Here is a 23,606-nt window from a genome sequence, read left to right on the forward strand (position 1 = left end):
GCTCCCTCCTTTTTCTTTGAGTCCTGCGTGTCCCCACCATTCCCTGGGTGAAGGAGACCTCCCTGCTTCTAATCCCTCTGCTAAACCCTTTCCTTTTCCCCTCATGCCTGATTTTTCAGCAGCAGGAAAAGGTTCCGCTGCCAGCAGAACACTCTGGGGAGTTGGTACAGGGTGAGGGACTGAAAAACGGGTGGGATACAGGCAGAACAAACGGCAAAAATCCGCGAAGTTCAGTGTAGACTTCTCCTTCGTTCAGCTGATTGCTTTTGCTTTGCTACCCTCTCCTCCCCTTCTTTGTGTGGCAGACTGAAACTTGGGGTTACGTGGAGTCTAGCAGCAAGATTTCTCTTCATCAAGAGTAACAGCCCATGCATCATGGTCTTTTATGGAGGTAACTTGCCTGTTTCCATCAGCTTACTGCAGAGGATCCTTAAAACACATGTAACAGGAGCCTGCTGGGGAGGCACACGAGAAGGCTTTTCAGTGTTATCTCGTTCTTTCTCAAAGCAATAGGAGTTGGAAATACAGCTGAAAGCTCAACGACAAACAAAACTTTAATGCAGTAAAACTTTATTGAGGGTGAGATATCTAGACTTTTGCTGTCATTGACAATAAAAGCAGCAAAAATAGCCCAATGTTTGCGTCATTTAACTGCAGAGGAGTTTTTATTGCTCTAGTTCAAAGCTAATTTCTGCAGCCGCAACCCGTTCTCACTTCTCCTGTGCTGGGGAGGGGCTATCAGATACTACCGTAAGCCTGCTACTCTTTAGCATTTCAAAGGCTGCTACAGCTATTTTATCTGGACTGGAATTATGTACCGAAAGGGCAAATGTGCAGATATTTCACTGCTGTATGGCTGTTAGCAATGTGTGATTCTGCTGGGAAATGTGATCATGGAAAATAGCTCTTTGTGGTGTTTTATGACTGTTGCCGCTTGGCTCATGATTTGTTTCAGCTACCCATCCTTCAGAATCCAACTGGGCATGGGAAACGGAGCAGAGTGCGGCCCTCACCCATCAGTGTGAGAGAGGCTGTGCCTGCAGGCAGGGTGAGAGGCTTCAGGGAGCTGCCACGGCTCATTGCACATCCTGGGATCTCCCACCCGTCTTCTGCCCCAAGACACAGGGTGTCCTACTGGTACACGACCCGCAGAGGAGGTGGCAAGACGGTGCCACTCCAGTCTGCCACCTACTTCTGTCCTGACCAAAAATCTCACGAGAGAGGTTGCTTGGCAGCTCTGCGCGGGGTGTGCTAAGTAACGCTACAGGAGCTGGGACAGAGGTTTGCATGGTCATAGCACATACTTGTATGGAGGTGTTGGGATCACTTAAGTCACATGCCACTCATTATCTGGCTACACCTGAGCATATTTAAGTGATGTGGGGTGGTAGGGGAGGGGTACGGTGCCATGGATGGCTGTGGGGTAAGAGCCTGGGTCTGGGCAGCTGCCTTAGAGAGCTGTCCCACATTAACATGATGGGACAGTGGGGTAAGGACGGGCTTAATCAGGCCTGACAGGTCTTGTGCTGTCTGCACTGCTCATGCCTGAAACCAGCCTCAACAACAAAGCGCTGCATCCACGCGCTCCCCAGCAAAGCCCAGCATCCAAACTTGCACGTGAAAGGCAACACCTTTCAGACCTGAAAGCAGGAAGGATTTTGCATTTTCTGGTTACCTGCTGATGAAAACCAGCCCTTATTTCCTTTAGGAGACTGTTTTTACACAGATCCTGCATGTGATGATGCGCCAGGCTGGAGACATAAGCAAGTAAGAGCAAGCAATGAAGGTAACACAGCAGACCTGAGGGCTGGACTTCTCCCTTCTTGTGTACTTCCTTTGACTTTGGGGGTCTGTCATTTCCACGGTGAACAATAGCATTCCTTCCAACAGAAGGAACAGGGGTAAGGGAAAAGCAGCCTCCCCTCTAGGAAGAAGTGCTCGCCTGCTCGCTAGGAACGGGTTCCTCAACAGAAACCCTCGGTATGGAGAGCTTTTAGGGAAACTCAGACAAGGGCTGCAGGGATTCAGGCAGATGTCCCAGTGAGCATCATTGTCCCGGGCTGGATCTGGGGAGACCACCTCGGCCTCATCCCAGGTTTAGGAGGGTGGCTGGACCCCAGGACAACCCAAGGACAGAGGATCCTGCCTGGAATTTGGGGTTCATTAGCCCAGGACCACAAACTGCAGAAAGGCAAGCGAGGCAAGCCTAGCACTGACTTACTCACCTGCCACTCCTGTGAGCAGAGGACTGTCATTTGTCAGGTTCAGCAGCTGCCAAGTCATCAGTTGCTATTTTTTCCCCGTTTCCCACCCTCCCCCTTATTTTTAACCCAGTAACGCTCTCTGTTTTTAAGCCTTGTGTCTAGTGTTTGCGGATGGAGCAGCTTTGCTTATCAAAAGTTCCCAGGAGGATTAAACTGGCTTCTCCTAGCTTTTGGGGGTGTAAGCTGAAGATACTGATTTTTGCAGCAACTAGTCAAAAAAATCCCCAAACCCAACCCTAAAAGCCCAAAGTGGTCTAAGAACAGGGAAGACCATAAAACATGCCAGGTCACAATTAAACAGGAAACAACTAGGGCTAAAAATAAGAATACATAAGTTGCCTTGCAAGGGATGCTCTAACTGCTGGTAAAAGGCTCTTTAAATATATCAAAGCCACAAAGGCAGCTAGAAAATCAGTGGGAGTGCTGATGATAAGGGTATAAAAGGGTAATACGGGCATGATGAGGATGTAGCAGAGGAGCTCAGCGATTTCTCTGCTGCTGTTTTTACAGCTGAAGCTGCTGGGGAGCTTCCCACATCTGTCCCACTCTTCAGTGGATCAGCCGGAGGAGCCTGAGCAATCAGAAATTAAAAGGTAACATGGAGTAAAGAGGTAGCAGGAATAAAGGAAATTAGGGGAAATAACTAGGTAACAGGAGTATGAGGTCAAACAGATAAAGTGGTTGTTAATGAGTGACCAGGACCAGGCAGCGCTGATCTGGGGAACCCAGAAGAGCGATGCGGCATGGGGCGGCTGTGGTGCCCAGCTGTGTTCCCAGGCACAGCCAGCCCATCGCACCCCATAGACTCACTGCGGTGCGCTGAGCCATCGTTGAGGGTCTCCGAAGCCGTTGACTCGGGGCGGCAGCTAAACACCCACCAGAATCTGGGGGTACACAAAGCTAAAGGAGGTCAGTGTAAAGCAGACGGAAAAAAATTACTTTGCAGATGCAGGTGGAGAACTTGCTGCCACAGAGGGTTGTGGATGCTGTATCTGCAGGTCCGAATAGAGATTAGGCAAATTCAAGGATGCAAATGCATGACACAGATGTACCCTCTGACAGCAGGGTGAGAAGGTGGGGGTGCTGGAGGAAAGGGCTGTCAAAGCAGCCAGACCCCTAGGACAGCTGCTCCTGTTGCAGTCCCTGGAGAAGAGCCTGGGGCTGGATGGACAACCTGGCCCAGAGGGACATTTCTCACCTGCTGAACTCCTTGACCTGCTTTCTTCAACTGCAGCACCGGCTGAAAGGTGATGCCTGGTGTGTGCGTACACAACCTGTCTTGTGTGCCTTAATTATGCCCAGGCTGTTCATAAAGCGTGGAGAGGCAGGGTACGGTGCTGCACACCAGGCTCTTTACAGTTTATGTAAAAACAGCCTCGTAAAGGAAACACGGACAAGTTATTGCAAACAGATAACTCAGAAAATGCAAAATGCTTCCTGCTTTCGAGCCAGAAAGGGGCTGCCTTTCACAGGCAAACTCCAAGAGCAACCTCTGGGGACTAAAGTTTATCCCTCTCCTCTCCACGAAAAGCAAACCAAGACCAACAGCTCCCACCCCCCCTCTCCCGGTGGAAGCAAAACAGCTTGCGAAGGAGCTGTGCCTCACCTGCTCCTCGCTGTCCCCAACCCCCGGGCAGCGTCCCCAAACGCCAGGCAGTGTCCTCCACGGCACCCGCCAAGGTAGGTGATATCAAGGGGACTGGAGGAAAATGATTGCCCAGCTGCTGGCCCAAACATGGCAGAGGTTTCCCCAGGGGAGCCGGGGGATTTGCAGGGCCAGGTAAGGAGGAAAAGGGAAAGTCAGGCATTGAGAGGAATAAGAAATTTTGCCCAAGACTCCAGAGAGGGCTGTGGAGAGTCTGACATTGCCTTTGGTGGGCATCTGTGGCAACCGAGCATCTTCTTCACTTGATGTCTGGTCTAAAACATTAATACATCTGGCAGCACCTTGAAGGACATGTCTCCCAGCTGGTTTCCCAGTTGATCCATTGCTTTGGCAGACAGTTAACAGCTGTGACGTTAACAGCTTCCCAGAATAACGTCCGTCACCTCTCAGTAGGGTGGAGAGGGCGAGGAAAGCTCTCAGCCCTCCTGAGAAGGCTCCCCTTGACCCCTGCCGGTGCCATTGCTGCCTGCCCTGTGCCCGCTGACATCAGCCTGGTTAAACGTTAGGGAATGTCTGCCTCTCCTTTAGTCATAGATGTCCGGGTGCAGCTGGGGAAAGAAAGTCCGCTGCGTAAATGAGGCATTGGAAAAAAGGCTTTCTCTGAAGTCTTTTATCCGTAGAGATCCTTTTATGGCATAAATCAGAAAAAAATGTAAAAAAATATTTTATATCTGGGACATTCAACAGATTCAAGAGTTTATTGTAGTGCTAAGGTACCTAACTCCCTCTCAAGTAGAGGAATGTTTAAATTGGTGGGAATCAGGGGTCAAGTCCAGGCAAGAATTTCAGTGCCTAACTTGTACCGACATTAATGGGAATACGGGTCCCTGGGGAGAGATTGCGGACCTGGGCCTGTATGCCATTCCTGTAAATGAGAGCGGGCTTCTGCTGCACATGTGTAGCAGCACATTATTGTTCTTTCCAGAGCAAGGTCTTTCCTTGTGGATTTTTCATCATTTCTCACAGTTTTGTCCTTCCAAGGTTGGTGTGAACATATTCTGCAGCAAGCTCATGCTGGGCAGAAGCTGTTTGCCAGAAAAATAAGCAAAAAACACAGAGTCGAATGATTTATTTCAGATAGTGATTAAATAGCCAAGCATCAATGGAGATTTGAAAAAGCTGCATGGGCCATTGGGAGGCCCAAACTGCACAGACTCACGGTGAATTTCTTGGAAAGCCGTTGTACCTCCGGAGCGCTCTGCTGTCCCGGGGGACATGGGACCTGGGCTTTTACTCCATTCAGTGGGAATTTTGCTGAGATTTCAGTGGGGCTGATCCCAGCGAGCTCTACTTGCTGACATATTAAATCATATTTAATGATGCTTCCCCCACGCGCACGTGCATGAAGGGAATCTCTTCGGGCTTTCCATTTATGAGAAACCCTCTGCTAGATGTGCCCATAAATGCTCCTGGCTTTTGTGGCTCTCCCGGAGTCCTAATCAAAATGGGTCCAGCTTATTTGAGGCAAGATGTGCAGGATGAGAGAATATTTCTTGTAACGCCATGCCAGATGGTAGGGACGGACCTCCAGGCTACCAAACCCTCCTCCTGCTCCCTCCTCCCTGCCACTTAGCAGAGTCCCTGGCCACAAGATGGAGCTGGCTGGTCGCAGTTTCAGGAAAAGCCACAAGGAAGGCAAAACCGTTTAATGAGCACATTTTAATTGGGGCTAACCATTAACAGAGACCACAGGCAGGTTTCCAGTGAGCTGCTGATTTTTAACCCTCTCCTGTGTCACAGCCTTGAGCATCCCCGTGCCCATCTGTTTTATGGCACGCTCCCTAATTCCGGGGATTTGGGCATACTTTTCGGGGTGGCTTCTGGCTGGAGACATCCATCACCCATTTCGGTTCAGCACGTCAGTGAGCCCCTCCTCAAAACAGTCGCCCAGGCAGCCAGGTGCCTCCCAGCCTGCTCTGGGAGCTGTAGGAGCACCAAAACTTGGCCGGTTTGGTCTGGCTCCATCGCCACTCTTTGAAGGACTCAGGTTTATGCACCTTAAAGGTGTGAGGAGAATCTCCCCTGTGTACCTCCCTTGCTTTTCAGCCCAGCAGCTCCAGGCGTGGACTTTCACAGAGATTTATTCTCAACCCTGCCTTTTTTCGTGTGGGAGAAGGACAAACTTGGCAAGATGACTTTAGGTGCCATTCTCTGCTTCCCAGCAGTACTGCAATGCTGCTTCTCAGCAGTTGGGGGGTGATAGCGATGCTCTCAAGTAGCTGAGAACAGAGGTTGGTCCTCAGATGGTAAAAATAGATATATATATATATTATAGATATATGTAGACATTATAGATATACATAGATATTCTATATAATAGATCTAAATATATATTTCTATATCTATTTTTATTGCAGGCAGCAGCAACATGAATGGCATCGTTAGCCAGAGGATAGCACATACTGGATAAGAATGGATGAAATTCATGCTTGTAATTTTTTGGCACGTGATAGTTGCCTACTACTGACGAAGACTTTGTCTCAACTGGAATTTTTTTGTAGCTACCACGGAAAAGCAGGAGATAAACTTTTTTGATGGTTGTGAAAACCCCAGCAGCCAGGTCTGTGGGCTGGCTTGGGGGAAGAGGCATCGTGGGGACGGCAAAACCTCAGCGGCCGTGGCAGATGCCTCTGTGCTCCCACTTCCCATCAGGGCGCAGCCAGGAGGACCTGGCAAACAGCATGGGGAGGAACTGGGAAGGAAGAGAAAGTGTCTTCCTAGTACAAGAACTGTATGTAACATGGGGAGGTCCCCAACGTTCAAACAAATTTGCCTTTAATTTCATACCCCTGATCCTATGCCCCATCTTGACCCTAGCTCCCCCAGAACTCCTTTTTCTTGAAACCATAAATGAGCCCAGCTTGATCATCATCTAGGTTCCCATTTTTCCCATCGTTTGTTGTATGAAGAGCTGCTTGGACCAAAGGACTGAGGGATGTTCAGGTTCTGCTGCGCGTCGGCGGTGCCCGAGGCCAGGCTGCATCTGGATTCCTTTTCCAGACATACCCAGATTCATTGGGACTTCTGGAAATGGGTAATCTCAGCTCTTTCTGGCACATGAGAAAGCTGTGCTTGAGATCCTATGGCTTCTGAACTGACTGCGGATATGGTGGTTGCATGAGTTACATCCAGTAAAGAGCTTATAGCGAGTTAGAATATGCCTCTTCCAGCTGGAGCTGCTAGTAAGTAACAACCCTAAACATATGCCACAGAGTCTAGAAACGGGACAAAGTCAGAGATGGCCCAGGATCTTGCGGCAGGATCAAGGCAATACCTTGTGAAACTTTAAGGCAGAGGTGGAGTGTCACCCTGAAACAGGCTGTGGCCATGGGCTGGGGCTCTGGGACCGGCATTTTGCGGGGGCTGGTGCAGAAGGAGGAGTCATCATTGAAAATCTAGAACATTTTCAGTGCCATGGCAGGTATCTAGATGTGACTCAGAGGCTTTTATCCACCCTCCCTGCCACGAGGAAGATATGACAATGAAAACCTATCTTTAAAACATCCAAAGTATATCTGACAAAGCATTTTGTTTGTTTTGACTGATAATGAAGGAGCCAAACAACTCACAATTGCATCACTTGCAAATGCATGCCTAGGTCAGATACGCTGGGTTTATGCCCTGCTTTGACCATAGCTTTAAAATGCAAATGAGAAGAAAGCCAGCACAAAGATCAGGCCTTTCCAGCCTGGGGGTTTTCCTCTCTCTGTTCCATCAGAACTGTGTAATGATACTCAAAGCCCAAGTTCAAGGGCATCTGTGACACCTAAATACTTGAAGGAACCTGAACGACCTCACTCCCATGGACTAAGTGATCCTCGAATATGGCGTTTTGTAGACAGGAGACATGACAGTCAAGCGAGGAAAGACAGGGACAGTGGTGATGGCTGGTCCTGGAGATCAAGAGTGACTTTGTTGCAGGTCACCCTTTCACAGTCCCCAGGAGACAGAACGCTTCGTTGGGTTCCCATCCCAAAATCGTGGTACTGCCTCAAACCCATCTCCTACTGGTTTGTATGATCCCTTTGTCCTTAATAAGTTTGTCAACACATGGGCACTAAAAGCTCTTTTTTCTCAGTCCCTTATTCAGCACAAGGCAATCCCAGGAGGAAGATGAAGGACTTATCTGATTTCACACATGGAGGCAATCTTCTTTTTGGGCATCTATTGTCACCCTGTCGCTGAATCCAGAACAGCAGCCAGCACACGTCAGTCCAGCACCCTCATCATGGGTAAGCAGGTGGGATTAATGCAAACACCCTCTCCGGGGACCTCATTCCAGTGCATGAACTGGCTCTGCTGGTCCTGCATTTCTTGGTTTGCTACCGACCTCGGGGACGCAACGCTGCCCGCTCGCTCTGGAGCTGAGCTGCCCGCCCCATGGTGGGTGCGTTCCCCATGTTCAACCATGTTCAACCACCGCAAAGTCCCCCTCCTGAGGTTACAGCTGCTCGCTTGATCTTTAGTGCAATTGCATCCCCTTCTCGCTGAGCGCGGGGGCAAGAGCATGGCGGTGGCTTTGGAGAAGGGTGTTGGTGTCGTTCTCGTCAGGGAAGCTGCAGCACTTCCTCCCCTGCAGCGCTGCAGGGTGTTTCCCTGTAGAGCCCCGGGCCCACACTGTGGTCTGTGGGTCAGCAGTGGTCTACTGGGATGAGACACACAGCCTGCGAGTCTGTGGGACCTTGGCTTGAGAAATGCGATGATAAGGATCCATGACTGATAGCAGATGTTGAGCACCAACAACAGCCCATGGCTGAATAAATGTGCAGTAGCAGCTCCTGACCTTCTCCCTTCTCTCCGGAGTTTCTCGTGGGGGCCGCGTGGCAAGGTCAGCCTGGGCACGGCAGGAACGGGGTACTCGTGGCGATGCCGCAGGCGCCCACGGAAAGCAAGGGCAGGCGCTCGGCCTCGCCTGAGCCCGGCTAAATATAACCGGTGACTGATGAGCTCCTGCGCCTGGCCTGGCTCCAGTCCCGTGGCAACACATTCCTTCTGAAAGCTGCTCCTCTCTTCCTCAAATCCATCCTCTCTGCTACTTGAGGTGCCACAGCTGGGTCTCACACGGTGGCTTTCTTTCCTCCGAGTGGTTTCCTTCTCCCATGGCCCCGCTTTTCCTTTCTCCCTCTTGCTCACCCTCCTCTTGCGCCTGTGCATCTGCTTCTCCTCCCCAGTGCTCCCTGCGCTGCACAGCAGGACAGAGGGACAAGGGATGAGGGACAAGGGTCTCCCTGCTCCTACGACCAAGGTGATTAAAGCTCTAGCACACAAGCGTATCCATCTATGTTTGTACGTGTGGTTGTGTCTCAGGGTACTTGGGCATGGCCAGAAGGACCAAGGAGGGACTTGCAGGTCTACACGAGGCTTCTCTGGGCATGAAGGCTCACGTCAGGTACTTCATCTCATGAAAACGCAGGATCTGCATCTAATTTTCTTTCTTTCACAGAAATATTAGAAATGCACCCCGGAGGAGGAACCAGCTTTGAAGTCCCCGCACATCATGTGTTGCATTTCCAGGTCAGTCACAACGTGGCCAGTATTACTTTTATTATTAATAAAGGATGATGGCATGCACCTTATCGCACTCATGGGATAAGAGGGAGAACTGGTGCTGCGCCTTCCCAGCTCGTAGGTGACAGCCCGGCCCACGTACCATGCTCCTGCTGCGGCAGCAGTTTTGGTGAGGCATCTACGTAATATTTTTGCACCGGTTGCAGGCGGTGTGGTTGTGATGCTCTTACTGCCTCACCGGGGGTTATTTTGATTTAGCAGCACCAGGACAGTTAAAAGGTTACAACCTTTGTAGGCGGGTGTTTCCCAGGGTAACAAATAGTCACTTCAAACCCAAACCTGGTGTCTCCCAGGGATACGGAGAGGCTGAAGAAATCAGCGAGGTTTATGAAAGAAGCGTTGGAAATCAGTGCAAGCAAGGGGAGGTCTTGGCAGGTGGCATTGCAGCTGATGACTGCTTTCAGAGACCAGCAATGCAAAGCGTAGGGCTGTGAGGATGGTGAGGGGACTGGAGCATCTCTCCTATGAGGAAAGGCTGAGGGAGCTGGCCTTGTTCAGCCTGAAGAAGAGAAGGCTGAGAGGGGACCTTAAAAATGCCTACAAATATCTCAAGGGTGGGTGTCAAAATGACGGGGCCGGACTCTTTTCAGTGGTGCACAGTGACAGGACAAGGGGCAATGGGCACAAACTGAAGCATAGGAAGTTCCATCTGAGCATGAGGAAGAACTTCTTCCCTCTGAGGGTGATGGAGCCCTGGAACAGGCTGCCCAGGGAGGTTGTGGATTCTACTTCTCTGGAGATATTTAAGACCTGCCTGGACAAGGTCCTGTGCAGCCTGCTGTAGGTGACCCTGCTTCGGCAGGGGGGTTGGACTGGGTGACCCACAGAGGTCCCTTCCAGCCCCCGCCATTCTGTGATTCTGTGTTGGATCAGGGGCGTGTGTTTTCAGGAAAATCCAGTAATGAAGTGGCGCGGAGGTCTTCAGGCCACAGCTGGTGAACTGTCGCTATAAAATGCCTTTAAAATCAATGATCAGCTCTACGGTGGATTTACGATTCCTTTCAAAAACGGCAGAAAACAGAAAGCTCCCCAGCAACCCAAACACGACCGTCAACCCGCCGCTTCCTTTCGCTCCGGAGCGTTGACGCCCCGTAACGCCAGGGACGGGCAGCGGGCAGGGTTCCATCACCCACAGAAAACCCCAGACCCAGGGAAAGGCCACGCGCCAGCGGCCGCCGACCCGCGGGACGTCGGGGCGAGGCGGGAGAGGAGCCCGGGCACGCGTCCATCTTGGCGCGCGTGTCCCCAAGTTACACGCGCGTTTGTGAAACGCACACGCGTGTGCCTGCGTGACCCGGGCGGGCGCGTGCGTGTGAACGCGCGGCTGCGTGTCCGCGCCCACGCGCGCAGATGCTCCGCGTGCCCGCGTCCACGCGTGTGCGTGGGCCCGGCCGTGCCCGCGGGAGCGGGTGACGCCTCCCAGCGCGGCGGGGCGGGGAGGCGGGAGCGGGACGGACGCGGACGGACGCCCCGACACGCACGGACGGACACACGGACGGACGGACACGCGGCCCCCGCCGCCCCCCGGGGCAGCTCCGCGGCGCCGCCCCCGCCGCCTCCTCCGCCGCCGCCGCCGCCGCCGCCGCCGCCGCCGCCGCCGGGGCCGCACAAAAGGCGGCGGGGAGGGCCCGGCCGGGAAGGGCTGCCCGGCCGCCCCGGCCGCCCGCACCATGCCCCGCCGAGGGGGGCTGCCGGCCCCCGCCGCCGCCCGCCGGCCCCCCCCGCTCCGCCTCCTCCTCCTCCTCCTCCTCCTGGCCGCCCCGCTGCAGCCCGGCAGAGGTAAGGGCCGCTCCGCTCCCCGCCGCCCCGGGCCCCGCCGACGCCGCCCCGGAAGGCGGGCTGTCCCCCAGACCCGCCGCGCTGCGCTTTGCTCGGGCGGGGGGGGTTCCCCCCTCCATTCCCTCTCCCCCCGCTTTTCCTCAGCCCCGCTCCGTTTGCCCCTCCCGCCCCGCTGCCGGCGGGACGCGGCTCGCTGCCCCCGGGGCCGGCCGGTGCCGGGGCTCCCAGCGCTGCTCCCCCCGGCCCCGGGTCTGCGCCCCGCGTCCCCCCCGGTGCGGGGGGTGGGGGGGGACGGGACCCGCGCTCCGGCTGCGCTGCCGGGCATGGACCGCGCCTCTGGGCTGCGCGGTGCGGGCTCGTACCCCGCCGCCTGAAAACGCGTGGAGCGGCGATAGATCCAGCTCCCTCCGCACAGACACGCAGTGGTGGGAGCAGCGGGGACCGCTGCTGGCGGGAGCAGCGCTGCCCGGGGGTGTCTGCCCGAGCAGCGTGTGCTGATTGATGGGGTGAAGCCGCAAGCGTTCGCTCGGCCAGTGACCCATCTCCGCGCCCGCACCTTCCACCGCTCCCCCAGTCGCACCTTCCACCGCTCCCCCAGTCGCACCTTCCATCGCTCCCCCACATACACGCTGGGCCCAGGGAGCCGTCCTCCTCCCCGGTGGGGATGCTCTCGCAGCTCCTGGACATGCTCGGAGACCCCAGCGCGGCTTGCGACTCCGCTCGGGCAGTGCTGGGAGAGGGGTTGCTCTCCTCTCCGAGCACTTGGGAAAACTTTTTTAGAGGAAGGTAGACCAGAAAGTGCCCGAGTCCACCATTCCGGTACTGATCCTCAGTGCGTAATGTTTTAATGAGTGATCTTAACGAGAGGCTCATCTTCCAGAGTGCTGTGGCACGTTGACTGCAGAAACTCCAAAGAGGTTTTCTTAGCTGTTTTTATTTATTAATTTCGTAGTTCTGATGCTTAAAATTGGTGATTCAGTAGCGCAGCAGACCATCTCGGGGACGAGGCTGTCAGAATGCATATTGGGAACATAAATAAAATGATCTTTTTTCACACTTAGCTGTATAAACAATAAAGTACATCACTTCTTCCCCCCCCCCCCCCCCCCCCAAGCAAGCCAGTCTCAGTCTGAGGAGCTGCCCAAACTAGGATTTCTTGCAGAACAAGTTTAAAATGAGGTCTGATTGCCTGGAGCATCTTTATGAGTAAATTTGTGGAGTACCTTTCATGAGAGTTCCCTATCTTGCTCTGCATCAGCAGTTTGATGCATTAAGATCTCAGCTGTACAGTGGGATGCACTGTCTTCCTCTGCTTTTTGGGGCTCTCCTGCGGCCCATCCCGAGGGAAGGATGTTGTTTGGAGATGCTCCTCGTGACTGCTGGGTGCTGGTCTGCAAAATGAAACAGGGTGCAGGATTTAGGACTCAGTGGCATCAGTGTGAAGGGTGTATGTGGGGTGTGGAGCTCAGCAGTCGGGGGCGGGTGGATTATTCTCCTCCAGAGTAACCCCAACTAAATCCTGGATGGGATTTTCCCCATTAGAAGAAGTTGTGTTGAAGTACGGGAGTGGTTTCATTAAACGTATCAGAATCGAGGAGCAGACTGAGGCTCTTCCAGTCTTACCGGGTGCCTTGTCCCAGCATCTGGAAGGATCTGGACGAGTACGAGCATCTTCAGGTCCTTCCTTTGCCCACTTCTTGAAAAACAGCGCTAAATCAACCACAGCAAAGACTTGTGTCTGGAAAATCCTGCATGGTTTTACTCTGACTCAAAAAGCTCAGGTTTCAGTCCAAAATCAGAGGGCTGCACAAAACTTTGTTTTCACAACAATGCTGGAAATGGTTTGGTGTTGCTCCAAAGTGGAAAAAAAACATACTTGGAAACTTCAAAAGCTGCCACCAGGAGGAATGTCACCCCGCGGCTGGCCATAGGAGCGTGGGCTGCTTTGGTCATGGCACCCAGTGGAAGGAGCAGACCTTGGTTTTCATTCAGGTATTACCGTTACCAAGTAAAGTCTCAAAAATCCATCAGTCAGGAATGGAGGTAATTATTGTCCTATTTCCGTGCAGATGGGCAAGTGAAGCCGCTGGAGAGCCAGGGCGGGGAAGCCAGGGTACGAGCGCAAGCGTTTGCTTCATAAGGCCCCTTATTTTTGCTGTGTTACCCCCCGTACTGCTACCAGAGAGGAGAGGCTCTGGGCTGTGTTGCAGGGTTTCGAAGGTGCGTGTTAATCTCTGTGCAAGTTATAACTCAGTCGAACAAGTTACATTTTACTTTATATTCCCGATTTATATTTTGAGCTCTTGCAATGTCCAGGAGCTGCAATATAACTTCTGAATGTGAACAAGGAATGAAACGCCTGGGTATGTGGTAACAGCCAGCAAAAAAAAAAAAAACACCAACCCTAAGAAGGCTCTTGTTCGGTATGAATGAGCCCAAGCAGCCTGTCTGAATGAGAGCCATAGAGAAAGTCCAGGGCTTCGCGCTGCCGGGTTAGAGTTAACCACCTTGCGGGCAGCAGAGACCCGTCAGCGCAGGGCTCTGACACGGTCATGCCTCGGCGATGACTGAGAATTACTGACAGGACCTACTTATCCTCTTTTTGCTGTTAGCCTAGGGCACACGAAGTTTTCCTCCAGCTGTCCGGCTTGATTGACTGCTTCCTGCGCTCACAGCCCGGCCCTGTGCGGCAGCGACCCGGGCAGCCACCGCTATTCGTTTTTTGGTGCAATATTCACATGGGATACAGCAAAAATCCCTCTTCTGAGGCTTTTGGGGCAGAAAGTTCTTGCCACAGGAGGAAACTCCATAAGGCTCTTCAGCAGCCGTCGGCAAGTCCGCGCAGTCTGCGGATTGTACCCAGCAGTGGCGTGGTGCAGTGGTATCTGCGGATGCAACTGGCTGAAAATAAAGGCCTGACAATGCTTTTATTGACATTGGGGTAGGAAAAAATAGCAGACTCGGAGTTCAAGCCTGAGGCATTTCATGTGGAGTGTGCAGGCCTCTGTGCTGAATCCTCGGTTGAAGATTTGTTTAATGAGTTATTGGCAGTGGAAGTTATTAGCTGCACCCCGGGGTGCTGGGGCATCGGCGGTATCGAAGGGCACATTCGTAGCCACAGGCGTGCTGAAACAAGCTGCTGCATTCAAAGCCAATGCCATTGATGTGTGCTTCGGCTTAACTTGTGCGGTTTCACTTCATTTTCAAAGCCCAGATCATGTATTTTGGAAGTGAAACTTGCTCGGTACTCCTTGTGCGGCTGGACACTGGCAATCCAGGAGCAAAGAGCATCACTGCTGCCCTGATTGCTGCTGCCTCGGCGGGCGCCGTGGGCAGGGACAGCCCTCGGTCGTGGCGCGGTGGCTTCCACCCTGGCCAGCCTTGGATGTGCCCCAGTGCGAGTGTGCTGCCCGGCTTAACCTGGGTATCCTGTGGAAATGACCCCTGTAATAAATTAATAATCATTTGCTGTAACACAAGTCCACTATGGGAATGACCTATGTGGAAGGGGCAGATGAGTATCTTCCAAGGCTACTTTAAGATGAAAATTTTGAGGAGGGCCGCCCTATATATTCAGGTGGAAAAACTGAGCAGATGTGCCTAGTGTGACTTTAAAAGTTGGCATCTTGGCAGGTTTCGGACAGCCATCTCTGTATTTCAGACTGGTCAAATAGCTGTTGCCTTCTGCTCGCAGTGATGCAAGTATTTCCTTAGGAAGAGGAATAGATGAACTCTTTGATTAACCAGAAACCACTGAAAAAGAGGGAAGGAAAATCACCAGAGTCATATTTTGGTGGTTCTCAGCTCCCAAAACAAGTTTCTGTCCTTTTCGTTTTTCTTGGGGAAGGAAAAGAAAGCGAGAGCTCTTTACAGGCAAAGAGAGGTTTATTCCTTCTCCAGCCTTTTAAGCTCCCAGTAGATTCTTTGCTCTTGAAACTGTTTGAAGTTACGGTATGTTTAGCATGAAGAATATTTCAGAAGACCCCTGAGAACTGCTTTGGAGTGAAGTAACCGTTCAGCCCACCTCGCTCTCTGTCGCTCTCTTTTGCTGAAGGTCTCAATCTGTGCACAAGTGGAAGCGCCACGTCCTGCGAAGAGTGTCTCCTCATCCATCCCAAGTGCGCCTGGTGCTCCAAGGAGGTAGGTGGGCAGACCTCGTCTGTCTTGCATGCTCTTTGTAATGCAGGAAGGGAGCTGTTCCCCCCCCTCCCCTGTTCCTGACGCTGTCCCGTGCCAGACGGGGTGGGTGAGGGTGGCGGGGGCTCCCACGCCGAGCGCAGTTTGGGTGTACCGTGACTTCTCAGCTCTTTGACACTGGAGGAAATCAGTCTCCGACCCTGCTGCCCCCCCCACATCCTCAACAGAGCAGCACTGTTCCTTCAGTCCTTCTGTCCCTTCAATTACCTTCTTGTTTTTGGTGGGTGCAGGGTCCCTGCATGGGCTCTGTGTTGGCAGGAGCTTTGCTCGAAAGCTTCCTCCCTGAAAAAGCCCCAAGCCCCCAGCTGGTGTCCTGCTACGTGTCCCTTGCTGCGTGGCCTGGCATGGCACAGGCTCTTTGTCTGCAACAAAGATGATTCTCCTCTCCGAATCTATTGTGTCATTTTGGGAGCCAACCCATGCTTCTGGCATCCGCGCCACGGCAATGAGTTACACAGCTTAACTGCGTGCTTTGGGGTGAAAACGCATCCTTATGTTGGTGCTGAGGCTCCTCGCCCAAAATTTAATTGGGCCTCCTTGGTTTGTGAGAAATTGCAAGTATCTTTTCCTGCTCCCTAAGAACTGCTCATGAGTTTAGGGAGAGAGATATGTATCTCTTATGAAATGTACATCTTATCTTGTATGATGTCTAGAGAACAAGGTGTGTGAAAGATCTGATAATGTCTCTCACAGCTTTCTATAGATAGCTGTTGTCTGCTTAGGGCCTGCGTCTGTCCTAAGTGTTGAAGAGAGACATACGGATGCTTACAGGTGCAGGGAAAGACCCTGCCTACTTGAAGGCACAGCTGCTGTGCCAGGAACCAGCTTTGGGCTCTGGGAAACCCCACAGCAGTGGATGATCTTGAACCTCTTGATGGGCATGGCCAGGGGTGATGCTCTCCTGTTCCCTACTGACTCCTTTTCCTCTTGTACAGCCGTCCCGGTCCCGTGTTGGGAGAGGCAAGCTGTGGGGCTGAGCACACACTTGACCCGCCAGCTGTAGCTGGAGATGCTGAGCTGAGGATGCAGTGCTGGCTGCATGCTCCTCTGCTGCTCCCGTCCCTCCTCCTGCCAGCCCTGCCCGGGGTGGCTGCAGCCCCTCGGGGTGGAGGATGGTGATGGGGATGGAGGTGGGCGTAGGGATGGAGACAGGGATGGGGTGAGGGGAGCTCCCGAGCCCCACGGTTTGGCTGGGTCTCAGGAGGTAGCCCAGCCTCTGGCTTTCCAGGTCTGTCTTAGTGGATTTCACTTACTTGTAAGCACAGCTGCAGCGCTCCAAGGAAAACCTCCTAACGCTGCTAACACCATGCTACCTGACAGCGTAATGGCTTTCGTGGGTTCTTTTCCAGCAAGGCGGATGGTGCGCAGGAGGGAAAGGGTAAAGCAATAGATCCTGCTTGTGAGACATCTTGTAAACAGCTGTAAGAGCTCCTCTTCCAGCCAGCTAATCCGCAGTGGTGAGACTGGATCCAGGAACGCTGGCTACGAAGCTATGGGTACCCGATAGCTTGTGCTTTTTTGTTTGTTTTTGTTTTGTTTTTTTTTTTCTTCTTGGCATCCAAAGACAACTTTTTGCAAACTGCTGCCAGTGGAAATGTTTGTCTGGTGGTCGCTGTGACCACTAATTGTGTGACAGCCTGTGGGACCGGCAGCCTGACGCTTATCTTGCAAACAGGAGAGTTGCAAAAAAGAAAATATTCCTAAGTGGGACAGAGGAACCACGAAGGAAGACGGGTGTTTACAGGGAAGTGCTGTAATACTTCCTGACCTTTAGCCTGCAGCAGCTATTTTAAAATACATTTCAAGGTGTTTCGTGCCAAGAGCTACATGTTTCAAAGCTGCCGTCCCCATTAAGTGCTGCATGCTAAAACTTCGTGGAGTTCTTATTCGAATTCTGTATTTTTTTTTTCCCCAAAATTTACTGTTTGAAACTAAATATTTCTCTTTAACTGAGGTCATCAGGTGAGATAATGGGATTGCGAAAGATATCTAGAGGTTTTCAACTTGAAAAATTTTAAAGTAATATTATAAACTCTTCATATCTGCTTTCTCTGCATAGTCATTTCACCACCTGATTTCCCTTCCCTCTGCCGCAGCCAGGTCAGGTACGCTTATCAAGTTACTTTTAGCCTGTTTTCCTTAGCTCTTTCCATGAGCTGTCGTTCGCTATGCATGTTGCCCAGGAGCGTGTACGCAAGTCAAATTCTGTAGCTGTGCTGCTGTTTAAGTATCGGGGCTAAGATATTGGAGTGGTTTCTGCAGACTCTACTTACGTTGCGGTAGAAACGCGATCAGCCGATTAGCGGGTATTTACTGCTCCCTTTGCATTTACTTAACAGTAAGGAGCAAACTGGGCCAGCTGTTGTCATCTTTGTAGGCAACAGTTAATAATTTTGTCAGAAAGTATATATAGTAGAAGTCTGTAAGTATATACAATATCATTCTATATATAATTATACAAATTATAATGTGTGTATATGTATTATATATGCAGAAAGTGTAGAGATGTCTATAATACATATAATATATATACACAAAATATCTATGTTATTATATCTGCTTGTGTATCTATACCTTCTCATATATAATATTCCTCCCTTTGGGGAATAACATCCCTCGGCGGTGTCATCATACCCGTTTGTTCTTTGTCCCCCTGGGTGCCCGGCAGTGCCGATGCTGTGAGGGCCCCCTCGGCCGAGGGAGAGGAGCAGTCTGAGCAGGAAAGCCGTGCTGTTTCCCAGAGACGGTCAGGCTTCGCGCAGCCTCCTGCGGTGTTGCATCCGCCTCCATCACCCTGTGCGCTTGCAGATCCACGCTCTGCGTGACCGCGGAGGAGCAGAAAGTCTCGAGCGCTCATGGGCTGCAACCAGGGGTTAGGAGTGTGTGAAAGCAATTCTGCGGATACAAGGAGCCTTGTTCTTGTGGGATGAGCTTTCTTGTATTTACATTGCCTTGAACTGTGAGGCTAAGAGCATGCGTATAGATAGGTGCTTACAGCAGAGCAGTCAAGATGCTGTAAATTTATGACTGCCACTTCCTAACCTGTTAGTACAGGGCGCGTCGCATCCCCTCGGCTTGAATCGGCCTCTGTTCACTTCTGCTTGTGTTCATCATCTCTGCTCCCATCTGAGAGGGTGATGATGGATGAGTTGTTGATAGCAGCTTCTGGTATCCGGCAGCCCTGGAGCCCCCGGGGGCTGCTGAGCTAACCACAAGTCTTTGGGCTGTTGTAAATTTGGAAGCAGCCATTGATTCTGTTGGCTCGTGGAAGAATACCTTGAAAGGCAGGACTTAAATGAGGTGGTCTGTTTAAATGGCACTTAAAAGAGGAGGTATGAATGTGTGGCCTTAACCATCACCTGAGCATGCCTTGGAACAGGGTTGTCTGGGGAAATATGTGACTCTTGGGTGATGGAGACTGCTGCGACCTTTCCATCCGTGCTGGAATCTCAGGAGATTCCTCAGCTTCTCATGAAAGCTGCAGAAGAAGCTGGAAATGACTGGAAATTGCTGGCATGATGCTGGTGAGAGACTCTGGCTGGGAACTGCACACTGGCCCATGGGGTTGCTGTGATCTCTGCGGCAGCCTGGTTTTCGTGGGTAGCAGAGGAGAATGCTCGTTCATCTTTTGCAGCAGCGTCAGGTTGCCCAGGCTCAGCGGGGCTTGCTGTGCTTGCTGGGGAGAGCAGGGAGCTCTGGAAGGGGCTTCAGCGCTGCCCGCTGAGCTGCCAGGTGGGGTGTGATGGACAGGTTTATCATGAACACAGACCTACCTGGAGTGATTGCAGGGAGGATGCTCTCCAAAAGAGCACTCAGGGGTACCAGTACGGGGCAAAAAATGACGTTGCTGTTATCTTCTGTTTGCCGCTTTGGGGAGCAGCGTACCGATGTGCAGGGGCTCCTCTGGTTTGTTAGGTGCGTGTACACTGTGTGCTCATCCATGCATTACCTATGTGATTGCATTTGTGTGTGTACAGGCAAAACAGATGCACGTTAATTACATTAATTAAACTGAAATTCCCGTTTTGATTAATTGAACTGAAATTTCTGCCTATTGGCACCATCTGTTTTCCAGCAGGTTGCTTGTACCCCGTCCTCTCCCATCTCAGAACTGTGTGCCTGGAGACTGAGGAAGGAAAGTCAAGGATGTTCCTAGAGGGAACATGTCCATTTTTTTCAATGGAGAAAGCAGGCATATTTCAGACTGAATTAATGCAGAACTGGACTGATTAAAGCAAAAAATGGTAGGGACATGTCTAGTCAGGAGTTGGTATAGTCAGTTAGATACAGTCAGTGCGATCCTCCATTTTTATGGCATGAACCAAGCAATTTGTCTCAAAACTGTCAAACTGATGAGCATGTAATTGTCACACTGTTGTTTCCATTCACTTCTGTCCGCTGGTGTGCATTTGCTTTTGTGAGCTTGTTAGTGCGGGGCCGGCCTGCAAAGTGCCCACTGGGCTGCGAGCAGCCAGCGTTCCTCACCAGGACTGGGACTGGGATCTTCCTGAGCCGATGCTCCTCTGCGGCACCAAGCAATGCCTGGGGCAGTTCCCGCTTGCTGAGGGGTACCTGCTCTGTTTCTCGCTGAAGCAGGCGTGCGGGCAGATGGGTGGCAGGCATTTGAGCGCGCTGAATCGCTTAACGAACTGTAAAGTGTCCTCTGCTCGGGGGCAGCTGGGGTTTGGACCGACGTGCTGTGTCTGAGCTGCTGTGGGGCTGCCTTTCGGCATGGCTGCTTGTGAAATATTTGGACCTGCTCAATACTCTTTGCTCCTCAAAACTTCTCATCCCTTTCTCCTTTCATTTAACCTCCAGGAGCCTCGGTTTTCTCTGTTGTGGAACGCTTTGCGCTGGAGTTGGATGGTACCTGGTAGCCGCAGTTTTGGCTTTGGGGTTTGACCTGCGGGTGCGCGCGAGGGATATTTGCAGAGTGCTGCAGCAATTGCCAGGGCTTTCCCGAGGCCACTGTCACTCCCCTGCTCGATGTCACCCTGCCTGGGTTAGAAACCAAAGCAGAAGTCGGGATCCATCCTGCACCCCTGGGTGCTGAGCTTCACCCCCCTCCCCTGGGGTGGCTGCGCCCCTGAGGGGGGGGTATTTTCTTCCACCCCAGGTAATGCGGCATTTCGCCGAATGAGAGAAGGTCTGGATTTGTGTCCAGTTCTGGGCTCCCCAGTTCAGGAAAGATGAGGAGCTACTGGAGAGAGTCCAGCGGAGGGCTACGAGGATGATGAGAGGACTGGAGCATCTCTCCATCTATGACGAAAGGCTGAGGGAGCTGGCCTTGTTTAGCCTGAAGAAGAGAAGGCTGAGAGGGGACCTTAGAAATGCTTATAAATATCTCAAGGGTGGGCGTCAGGAGGATGGGGCCAGACTCTTTTCAGTGGTGCACAGTGACAGGAAAAGGGGCAACGGGCACAAACTGAAGCATGGGAAGTTCCGTCTGAACATGAGGAAGAACTTCTTCCCTCTGAGGGTGACGGAGCCCTGGAACAGGCTGCCCAGGGAGGTTGTGGATTCTAGTTCTCTGGAGATATTCAAGACCCGCCTGGACAAGGTTCTGTGCAGCCTGCTGTAGGAGACCCTGCTTCGGCAGGGGGGTTGGACTAGATGACCCACAGAGGTCCCTTCCAACCCGGAACATTCTGTGATTCTGTGATTTGAGTGGAGCTGCAGCTTAGCGACTGCTGCCCTGTGGCAAGTCCTCTGGGCCCATTTTAGAAAGTTTAAGAGAAAATGGCTGGGTCAAGCGAGGGGGACCCGGGGACTGGAGGAGTGCAGAGCTTCTGCTGACCCGAGAGCCTGGTGCAGCTCCCATCAGAGAGAGTTGTGGCGGGGCTTCCCTCCAACCTCCTGGGCATCCTTTGAAGAACTTTTGTCACAGAGGCTGCAGAAAACCACACCGCAGCGGTAACCGTTTCTCGCTGCCACGCAAATGGACAGGCTTGCACATGCACGGGCGCCCTGCGCCAGAGAACCTCCTGGCAGGTCCCACGCGGGCGTGCTCCTCGCCCCGCGTGCTGGCGCCGTCTTGTCCTCGGCACGCGGATGCGGCTCGCATGTACGCCCCTTGCTGGGACAACGAACATCGGTATAAACAGTACCATACCCAGAGCCGTCTCTCGTCGTGTTACGAGCTCGACTGCTAAAGAGTAGCAGCTGGGGGAGGAAGCCGCCATCCTCCTCTCCCTGGGCTGCCCGCCTCTTCTGGCTCTTGTTCTGCTACCCCAGCCCCAGCCAGAAAATTAAGCCCTAATTCAAAGCCCTTTGAAGTCGAGTCTTTCCGTTCACATCAAGAGGCTATGGAGCAGACCCCAGGGAGGACTGGAAGTGCCTGATAAAGGCTGCAGTTGCATGAGCAGCCCTAAATATCGTCCTACTTGGGTGCTTCTCTCCAGTGTTAATTCCCGCCTGCACTCCTGGTGCTGTTTGCGTTGCTTTTTGCACAACCAGAGCACCCTTGCTAGTAGGTGGCAGCAGAAATGAGCTAGCAGAGGTTCTTGCCTGGAGAGCAGGAGAGCATGAACCCGCAGGTGCCCTGCTGCTGGGTGGACTGGCCCGGGAGAGCGCCTGGACCCCGACAGCTTGTCACTGATTTTAGGTCAAACCACATCCCAGAGAAACTTTTCTCCGAGGCTGCCCTAAACGTGCTGTTCTGAAAGGCTGTGTGTTGTTTTCAGTTTTGTGAGGGATTCTGATTTTTATTTTGTCATGCTGGAGATGATTTAAATAGTCCCAGTCCTCCTTTCTGGAAGTTCATCTGTTTACACGGCGTGTTCCAAGAAATTCGAGTTCGTATCCATCCAACGTGCCGCCTCCTTGTCTGGACCCCGCTGCTGGATGCTGGAATGCAGATCTCGCATTTTTCAAATAGCGCAGGGACCTCATAGTGAGAAAATGCAGCAGAGAGCCTCTCTCTGTGTCCTTGGGCCCCGTGGCCAAGGCTGTCCTCGGGGGAACCCCGGAGCACCCTGTGGGGTGTGACAGTGAGATCTGTCAGACAACCTCTCCCTCCTTGATGTCTCCTGCATCCTCTGCCATGCTGGAGCATCAGCAAAAAGTGGGGTTTATTCAGTCCCATGCTGCTTTTTGGCTGTGCAGCTGAAGGAGGGGCTGGCATGGCTGTGAGCATCTTCTCTGCATTATTTCATGTCATTTTAATCCGTCAGCCCTGGAGCAGAAGAAGGTTGTCTCTATTGTTATAGTGCAGAAAAAAGTAGGAATCAGCTGTTGAAAATACAGTAAGTTTTGGGCATGCGACTTGCTCCCTTTGGCCCTATTGGGGAGAGAGGGAAAAAAAAAAAAGGCGTTCTAAGAAATGTGCTCTTTGCAAAAGGCTGCATTGTGCGGCCGGCTGTTCCTGAGCGCTGCCCCGCACAAGGCTGCATTGTGCACTGTGCGTGGGGCTCGCAGCGAGGGCTGGAGCGCCAGGAGACTCCCTGCCACGGCAGCCCGTGCTCCGGGAGCGAGCTGCTGCCTGCGCTGGGCACGGGCCGCCTGCTGACCACCTCCCATGCAGGCTCTCCCACCTCCCCTCTTCTGCAGGACAGCCTGCCCACCTCAAGCCGCCCCGGCTGTGCTCCGCCTCGGGGACCCCTTGCTGTGGTCACTTCTGTTTTCTCATGCGATGGTGTCGTACCAACGCCCGCTGTGCGGAGGTGCGAGGGTGGGGGCACAGGCGGTGCCTGCGCGGGGATGTGTGGCATCTTGCCTGGGGAAGAGGGCACAGGTCCCTGGAGCCACCCAGCCTCGGTCTCCAGCTTCACATCTTGACTTGGCTCTCTGGGTTGGTGGGTTTGGCCCGTGTCCCGTGGTGCCACCTTCTTGTCCTGCCCTCTCTCTTTTGCAAAGCTCCTTCAAGGCGATGATGTTATTTTTTGCACGTGCAAGAAATAACAGCTTCTCAACTTTTCCCCTCAAAGAGATGGCCGTTGGCTGTCCAGGCTGCAAACCAAACACTTTGCTGTGCTTTCACAGGGCTGGGAGCAAGCGCTGCTGCTGTGGCTGGGGTGGAAACCCAGGATTAGGTTTCTGCTTCGATAATCTGAGCGCAAATTCAATTTTCAAACCCTTGCAGGGTTTCTTTTTTGGTAGATCTCTTTGACAGGGTCAAGGCTCAGTGCAGGCTG

At 52.6% G+C, this 23,606-nt stretch overlaps 1 protein-coding gene across 2 annotated transcripts in view; it reads left to right on the forward strand.

The window, feature by feature from the left end:
- The first annotated feature begins 11,168 nt into the window (after positions 1-11,168).
- ITGB5 (integrin subunit beta 5) overlaps positions 11,169-23,606 on the forward strand; it is a 63,236-nt gene continuing 50,798 nt past the window's right edge. Inside the window, exons 1-2 of one of the 2 annotated variants that reach the window (XM_075429754.1) lie at positions 11,169-11,277; positions 15,332-15,417. In XM_075429754.1, coding sequence (XP_075285869.1) covers positions 11,169-11,277; positions 15,332-15,417 — 195 coding nt within the window. The remainder of the gene's footprint in view (positions 11,278-15,331; positions 15,418-23,606) is intronic. The other variant, XM_075429755.1, reaches the window with a different exon arrangement.

The sequence above is a fragment of the Opisthocomus hoazin genome, chromosome 9 (genome assembly GCF_030867145.1).
Source record: "Opisthocomus hoazin isolate bOpiHoa1 chromosome 9, bOpiHoa1.hap1, whole genome shotgun sequence".
Taxonomy (NCBI): domain Eukaryota; kingdom Metazoa; phylum Chordata; class Aves; order Opisthocomiformes; family Opisthocomidae; genus Opisthocomus; species Opisthocomus hoazin.